Source organism: Fusarium tjaetaba (genome assembly GCF_013396195.1).
Source record: "Fusarium tjaetaba strain NRRL 66243 chromosome Unknown NRRL66243_c0000180, whole genome shotgun sequence".
In the NCBI taxonomy this organism is placed as follows: Eukaryota; Fungi; Ascomycota; class Sordariomycetes; order Hypocreales; family Nectriaceae; genus Fusarium; species Fusarium tjaetaba.
In genome coordinates, this window is record NW_023501376.1 from 96,359 (window position 1) to 105,063 (window position 8,705).

General features: G+C 49.0%; 1 protein-coding gene across 1 annotated transcript; it reads right to left on the reverse strand.

The window, feature by feature from the left end:
* Positions 1-134: 134 nt before the first annotated feature.
* FTJAE_8417 (insecticidal toxin complex) lies at positions 135-8,702 on the reverse strand (the record flags this gene model as incomplete). Its single annotated transcript, XM_037355231.1, has 4 exons — positions 135-181; positions 220-879; positions 944-1,321; positions 1,613-8,702. The coding sequence occupies 4 exons, from the start codon at positions 8,700-8,702 to the stop codon at positions 135-137; spliced, it is 8,175 nt and encodes a 2,724-aa protein (XP_037204540.1).
* Positions 8,703-8,705: the final 3 nt, after the last annotated feature.

Sequence of the window (8,705 nt, forward strand, 5' to 3'; positions counted from 1 at the left end):
TCAAGGTTATTACGGCCACCACCGCGAATAAATAGAACGAAGGAGTTTTGTTATCCTCCGATTCTTTTACGTTCATCCCAAACGCCGAGGTAGCGAATGACAAAGGAACAAAGAACGCCGCCAACTTCGTTAGCCTAGCCACCCTTTGGGCTTGTGCGATGCTGCGCTCCCCACAAAGAAGCTGCGAATAGCTTACCAGAAATACCATTGCCGACTCACAGTCCTGACGCATGACAGCACATTTCTGCCGTAAGGCCTCATGGTCAGTTCGCAATTTATTCTGCACAGCCTCCTTCCTTATTGCCGCGCTCATTCCAGTTCGAGCTCTCGGCCAGGTACTACAACCACCCTGAGCTATCCACTGCAAGTTCTCGGCGAGGGCGGCCTCAACACGGTGAATTATCCTGACATGGTTTCGTAATCGTTCAAGCTTGATGTCAAGAAGATCAACTTCCAGGCTGTGGTCCTCATTTATGCTCAATGATAGATAGTTGAGGAGTTGCATGAAAGAAAGCGCGGATGTAGTAAAAAGGCTGGCCAGTAGGAAGAAGGGATCTTCTGACAGCAGTTCCATATCGGCTTCATCATGAACCACAATGCTCCGCGATGGATGCAGCTGGCTGAAAGCTGGTGATAAAGGAAAGGCATCACTTCCTCTTTCATGGCGATTGGAGGAGCCATTCCGATTATTCATGCTGCTCTCGCTGATACCAATGTTCCAATCGCAGGATTCGGCCGTAATGGGCTTGTTATACGGAACTATCGGAACAGTGCCTACCACAGTTCCTCCTTGTAGAGAGGTGGAGTAGTTGTGGTAGCTAGTCCATGGCAGGCGAACATCTTGCAGGAAAGAAGTTCCTTCATCGGTGAGATAGATAGCTATGAGTTCACTATTGTTAGCCGATTGAATGGACATTATCATGTCTAGTGTGAGAGAACATACCGGCCCACGACGCCTTGTTTGGTACAGCCGTAAAGGAGACAGTCTGCTCGATGCTACAGCAGTAGGTGTCGTGTTGGTTGACCCCCCGAAATCTGGCGACACCGTACTGATCTTCGGCGAACAGGCGCTTCTCATATTTCCGGCACGCTTCCTCAACCGCAGACCGTTTTTCCATGAAGAGCTTCAGGCTGGGGCCTTGAACCAAGGACTTGACGAGGCTGCTGAAATTGACATGAACAAAATTCCCCTGCCTGGAAGGCAGAGTTCGATCGCCGTAGAAACAGTCCGGGTCATTTTTTGAAGTCGGAGATATGTTCCCATAAGAAATTCTGGGCGTTCTCCGGCCAGCTGCACGACGGCGTCTGGCGATGGGAAGTCCTATAACATGACAACTTGCGGTATTTCTGAGATGGATGACGACTTCAGGACGTTAAAAGGGAACAGTGCAGGATGTTTTATAGGAGACCCGATAGGCTGAAGTTCCGAGATCCTGGATTGAATGTTGAGTTTGCTCCGGATACTTCCTAGATCCTTTTTCAATATACTCGACTCAGGCTTCGTAGTAACTAAAAGCTTCGAGGTCGTTATTTTAGCGTGATCGAATATAAAAAGATGTTTATATTAGAACTAGCTTAAAACTCTGTTTCCTTTATTTTGCCTTGAACCAACTGAAATCGCCATTAAACTTCTTATACGCCTCAAGGTTAAAATCCTTTACTTCAGGGGTAACAAAGTAAGCCTTTTCTGGATTTGTCGACTTCATTTTCCTCGGCATATATTGTTTGTCCTCATAGCTGATGCGGTGCTCATCGAACTCCGCAGGGGTGATCAGTCCTGTGTCATACATCAAGGTTCGGGCATGATTGAAGATTTCTTCCTGGGCTCTCGCTAAATCGTTGCCGTTGACGTTATCCTTGACCATTTTATCGAGTCTGTCATAATTCTTGCTCCAGAAGGTATTCCACGATGCGTCAAAGGTTGCCTTCATGTAGAGTTGGTTCACATCAGAGTGGAGTCTGACGACGTAGTCGTCCGCATTGATTTCAAACCTCTCAAATTTGCCATAGTGTTCCTTGGCCAAAAAGTGTGCGCGATCATACCTCGCGCCGCGAGAGTAACCTGCGATTTGCTCTTTGCGTTCGGCCAATTCCTTGCGTCGTTGAAGCCGGGCTTTCTCAGAAATTTCTCGCAATTTGTTTACAAGTCTTGGGTCATAGGTGGCTTTGTTTTCGTTACTTCGTTGTCTTGCACGGTCTCGATATCCTTTTGCGAAACGTGCTCTCCACGCCGGCTTCGACATGCCTTGAGAAACTCCATTGAGCATCATTCTTGGTCCTTTCAGCTCCATCGACTTGACAGTACCTTCGGAGTCGACGAAGTTTATTGGATCGTTGGTGCAGTATGCGTATATGTTTGGTCCGTCCACGGTCCCAGCAGGATCTGGTGACAACCATCTTCCAATCCATGAAGCATAATACCGTGCACCACACAAATCAAGGCCAGTTTCCGAGTCTCGAAGGTATCGACGAAAGCGGTATTCTCGTGAAGCACCAATCTGTCCAGACGAAGCTCTGAACGTGCAGGCACCATACGGGGAATATTCTTCGTAGTTGATGAGCCGGCCTTGTGCATCAAGCTCCAGGCTGGGACTGACTTCGTAACGAAAGAGAACATCTCGAGTGAAGTTGTCTTGACTCTCGACAGAGGCTATGCGAGATGCTCCGACGATAGAAGAGGCTTTGCTGGTCCTTCGAAGCTCCCCACTACCAGTAAAGACCATTTCTATCTTGGCCTCTCTGAATTGGATTGTGTCTGCCATCTTGCTTCCAGGTGAACCATCGCTTGAGGCTCGTTCAGTGACCTTTCGAAGTCTGTGCCCTTGATGGTTGTAGACAAAGAAGGTTGTCTCAGGAACGCCATTGGTAACTGTCTGCTTTGAGCTTGATGACAACATCCGGCGGTAACCCCATTGCATCGACGAAAATCCGGGCATTGAGGTGATGAGTCCAAGTTGTCCTGCATCGTTGTCGTAACCGTATCGTTCTTCGGTTCCTGATACTACGGTACGACTCAGGCGATTACATGAGACATTTGGGTCCAGGAAGCTAGGTTCTTCATAAAAGTATCGACGAGTCCAGCCACCGACCTTACTATCAGACGCAGGCTGATGACTCATGGAGGTCATGTTGCCAGCCGTGTCATATTCATAAAGCTCGAGAAACTCGCACAGCCGCTGTTCACTCCTTTGCCCTTGGCTGGCAAGACTCTCAGTTGAACTGTAGGGCTTCGCCATGGATCCGTTTCCATTACTGCTGTCAATTTGTTCTCGGCCCGTGGCCGCAATCAGCTGACCAAAAATGTCGTAAGTATAAGAAGAAGCTGGCTTGATCTGTTGATTGCGGAAAAATATGTCCTGTTGCGCATCATTGACCTTGCGGATCTTGCGGCCTAAACAGTCGTATGTTGTCGTAATGTCCTCTAGCACCTTGCTCTTCTTGTCACGAACCTTTTCGTTCTCCAGCTGTCTGGTGAGAGTGTTGTAAGTGCAAGATGATTGGCTTTCATTTCCATAAGTCGTAGTCAGCACGAGATCGTCAGCCGTGTAAGTGGTCTGAGACACGATAGGCTTCCAATCTGACTCGCTCGTAGCTGTCGTAGACGACAAGGATATTTGCGTTAGACGACCCAGTCGGTCATAGGACTTCTTGGTCTGGTTATTGTTGGCATCGCGGCTCTCTACGACTTGACCGAGATGGTTGTATAGGTCTTGGTGTTCATAGACAGTTGCTTCCATCTCAACTTGATCCCCCCATGAAACTCCTGTCTTGTATTCTCTGCAGAGCTGCAGAGTCTGAGAAGTGCAGCACCCTCGATTATCGTAAGCTGAGAAGCTCGTGACACCAGATTGATCCATCTGTTTCCAGATTTGACCACGGATATTGCAATCTTGAGCAGTTGGGTGTTTCTCGCCGTAGATCATCGACACAGTCAGTTGCTTCGCATGAAGTTTAGTAGTGACCCAAGTCTCCGTTTCTCTTCGAAGTTCATCGTACACAAACGACTCAGTGGTGCCACGTCGGTCCCACGATAATAGGGGCTTTCCTTCGCAGTCTGAGAAACTAATGTGGTCACCACCGTCCATGGTACCTTGGTATATACACTGGTTAAGCAAATTGAATCGCCGAGACATGACAGCACGCCCGAGCTCGTCGTACTCCATGATTGTGTTGTGATCGTCATCGTACACATATTCGAGATTTCTAAGGTTTGAGTCGGGGCCTTTTGTCTCCCTCCAGACTTCATCTCCAGGAGTAAGGTGGGTGACAACAGGGGCGACTGGGTACTGTTCAGATTTCTCGGCTGCCAGGCGCTGTGAGTCGTCGCCTTTCTTCTGAGCCTCTAACCAAGATGTCCACTGCAAATTGCTTAAGAAGCTAGCCACAAACCTTCCAATATCCTGGTCTTGAGAAGGGTCAGAGATATGGATGGTGTCGCTCACATCATAGTGGCTTATGCTCCACGGCGAATACACTGTCTTGCTCCAGGTGGCATTCGCAAACACTGTAACTACTTCTCGTTGCATGGCGTCGTAGATTGACGTTTGAATCAGCCCATCCAGCTTTGATGGGGGTCTTGGCAAATGACTGTCTGTGTAAAATGCTTGGTAGGTCTGAACAACTTCTTGATGGCTGTTTTTCAGAACACAGCTTTGGCATCGCCATTCAGAACCCTCTTCACCATGATAGTCGAATGTCTGATATGGATTAGATTGACCGTCGAGGTACGTAATCGACAAGCTTATCACAGACTCTGCAGCAATACCCGAACCGACGCGCACAATGGAAGCTACCGCTGCAGTGCACAGTTTATTGGGTGCCGTGCCATAACGGTGGCGACGCTCGAGGTCATATATGACGCGCTCGTCTGCTGAGCCCAGGAGCTGCTTACTTAAAGCCTCTGTAGGTTGATCGAAAAGGCTGTCGATGAGATCCTGGTGGGGAGTTGGATCGAGGTCTTGCACGGTGCTACCCGTACTCTGATCAGGCTTGCCAACAATTGCGGTTCCGACATTGTGTCCTAAGGGATCCAAAAGGCATTGGTGTACATTCGAGTTCTCATCGAGGATGGTGGTCGGTTGTAGTTTCTCATAGTTGTTCTCCCAAGACACCTTACTACCAAGCGCATTTGTCATGCTTGTTTTTAGCAAGAAGTACTTATCATACTCGACCGTAGACTGATTGCCGAAAGGATCTGCGCTCAGGCTGGGAACGAAGAATGCTGATCGCGCTGCCGCAAGCTCAGTGCTGTCTTTTGACGAGGGGAAGCCTTGGGTCCCAGATGGCGCCCATAGACACCCATTCGAGTCCAGGTCAACGTACCCGCCCTGGCTAGCCATTTGTGATAGGTCAGCCTGGTCCCCAAAGTTGCCTGTTCGTAGCATCATATCTTGAAGCATTTCGGCTGTGAAGCCAAGAACGAAAGTCTGGTGCAGAGTAGAGAAGGTCTCAAGCCTACCCAGCGGTAGAATCTTGGTTAAATCAGAGCTTTGGTAGTAGACCCGGGTTTCATGTGATTTCTCATCTCGAACGTCTTTTGCCCGCCGACTTCGCAACAGTTGCCCAACCTGGTTGATGTCGACAATGGTAGACAGTTCGGTGCCATGGATGCGGTACAGTTCTGTCTGGCACGGTAATGATTTGCGGAAATTGAAGTTGTCACTAATCGAATTCGTGTATGCGGCATCCTCCACCTCGATAACAGTTGACAAGTCCATGGCTCCTCTAGCAGTGCCAGTAGTGTGTGAGCCATACGATCTGCTCTGATACGTGATCGTCGCTGATGTTTGCGGGTCACCGAATTCGTTGGTACTTAAAACCATCTTGTGGACAATATGCGGATCGTTTGTCTGCATCCCAAGGGCTGTTGTCAATACCTCGCTTGGCAGGGCCCAGACAATGCCACAGGCGGTTTGATCTGTTTTTAGCTGAACACTGATAATGTTGTACACATTTTCAGTCACAGCATACGGAACACCGTCAGAGATACAATCATGGATTTCAGATCGTAACACCTTTCCACGCAAAGACCGCTTTGCTTCATGAATATCAACCTGATACTCCAGTTGAGGCAGGTGTTGGAAAATTGCCGAAGGCGAGAAGTATGGCCTACTGGTAGGTCGATCTGAGCCGGTGCTGTACCAAGTCTTGGTCAGCGACGACGAAGCGGTGAAGAAAAGGTCCTTTGTAGGGAAAAGTTCTTCTTCTTGCTGCTCGACCATGCCAAAGCCGCGAAATTCTCTGTCTTGTGGATCAAAAAAGCCATCGTGATATCTGTATTTCACAGTCTTGGATATGCTGGAGACCTGGTCCGTAGTAGTGATCTGGCTGACGCAATGAACAGGAAATGGAAGCTTTGTTTCCCAAGGATACAACTCGGACTCGTCGACGAGGTAGAAATGGGTAGAGGGCTCATATTGTATATCAACCTCGAGTCCCATCCCATTTGCATAAGAACGCAAGAGGTGTGGTTTTGCTGAATCCATTAGGTCCAAGTATTGCAAGCACATACTGTCAGATGCATCAGGAGACGGTCCTGTCCAACAAAGACACGATGTACCAGAACCGAGAAGATCAACGACCTGCACAGATGCTAACTTGTCTACCGGAGGGAAAGCAGGAATGTATACTGCGTCACTCCAGGAGTTTCCACATAGATTGTAGTATAGATGCGCACCTCCTTTTGGAAGTACGTATAGCAGATCCGCTGTGCCAGAGCCATCCGTGTCCATCAAGTGGAGTCTTCCATGAGAGAAAGAATCGTCGCTGTCAAAAACTGGTGCATTTGACATCATGACCTCGTTACTGAAATTCCCGTAACCGGTATTGGACCAATATGACACCCGTCCATTGGAAATAGCAACGATATCCGACAGCCCATCCCCTGTCATATCAGCTGATTTGACAGACAGCCTGTCGTCGCTTTGAAGTCTAAGAGGCCCCGTAGCTGGTGCTTGTGAAGTCTGATGGATTCCAAATCCAAGCTTGCCCAGTGATTGTTGCCACACAAGGTATTCAAGTGATGTCGGGTCCAGGGCATCTGCAAGACCGTCTCCAGTTAGATCTATATATATCATACGATCGGAAGAGGCTGATGAAGAAGAGATGGAGGATAAGGTAGAGAAGTCTGACCATCCGTCAGCTTCGGTACGTTCAAAGTAGCCATAAGGCCGACCGAGCTCGTCGAAGCACACAAGGTCCTGGCAGCCAGTGCCAGCTAGATCTTGTAGATGGTATTTTTCTGGTAATGTTGGTTGCGAACCGAGAATTCGGAAGTCTGTGAAGCATGGCCCCATTTCCTTTCGAAGAGCGCTCTGGTTGCGTTGAAAGTGCAAGGTACCGCCATCCAAAGTAGTCAAGATTCCAGGAGAGCCTTCGCCATTCAAATCGATCCATTCAGACTTATCGGTGGTACCGACTGGCAGATATGGGATGTTTGATGTTTTGGCCTTTTTCAGCTGTAGTGCTTCTGGCGAGGGTAATTGACTGTACTTGAAAGCAAGAGGTGGCATGGACTTTGTGATGTATCTAAGCCCACTCTCCTCGTTCTGCACGGAGTGACCGAGAGCAGTACAGGACGACAAGAAACTACCATGCGGAGTCTCATCATATTCCAACATAAGTGATGAGGTTAGAGCATCCTCCACACCAATCTCATCTGGGAAGTGATGAAACATCAAGATCCTGCGGCAAAGCCGATAGTTTCTGATCTCGAACCCACTAGAGCAACTTGTAAAGGGATCTTTACGGGTTTTCCAGTTTTGAACGGCCGTAGTGAGGGGAACGTCCTGCGCATGCTCTCCATAGTCAAAGACTACCACAAACATCCATTCCGACGGTCGCACGAAAGTATCCCAGTCTTGGAGTTGGCGACAGGGGGTGGTATTACCATACCGGATTGACTTGATGTACTTTTGCCGACGACGGACATCGCTAGAGCGATTCATTTCCCAAAGAGGCATTCCGTCCTCGAACAGGCCAGACTCGTCTTCCTGTTTATACGAGAATTGTACGGCATTACCCCAAGTATCATACATGTCAGTGATGAGCCAGGCAAATATACATGGTCTATCTGTGGCCTCGTTGGAGATCCTGGAGTCTTGATCGCGTCCGAAGACTGAAGTGACGTTGTCGCTAGTGATTGTCCTCCAGTGAATGTCCCAAGGGCTGGCCAGTTTGCTCCAGCGCTCAATGCGCATAGGTTGAGAGACGACTCGGGGTTGATATTGACGAACGACAAATTCACCAATCGTCTTCTCCTTCCAGTTTCCACTATCGAGTAGAGGAACGAGGTCATCTTCTCCGGAGAGCACAAAGGTATCCTTCTCGTCATCGTACAATGGGATATTACGAGATGTCTGCCTAACGACCGAGGAGAGTGAGAGGCCCCAACCCAAGCCAAAAGCACCGTTGCCATGACCTGAGTCATAAGTGAGGTTCAGAGCAGGCCCAAAATCAGATCGGGACTTTGAGAGGGGAATGGGCACTGAGAATGACAAAGTGCCATTCGCGCCGTTCACGTTGATGTTGGCTCCAATTGACTTGATGGCCCCTCCACCCTTCCCAAGGCTAGAGAATGAGGTAGGTAAAGATGCTCGGCCGTGGGAACTGCCGCCATCGCCATCCTTGGCCGCACCATGCTGCGGATGAGAAGGTTGAACACCGGCTGTATGAGCCTTCTTGGCTCTGGTGCCGCCGTACATTCT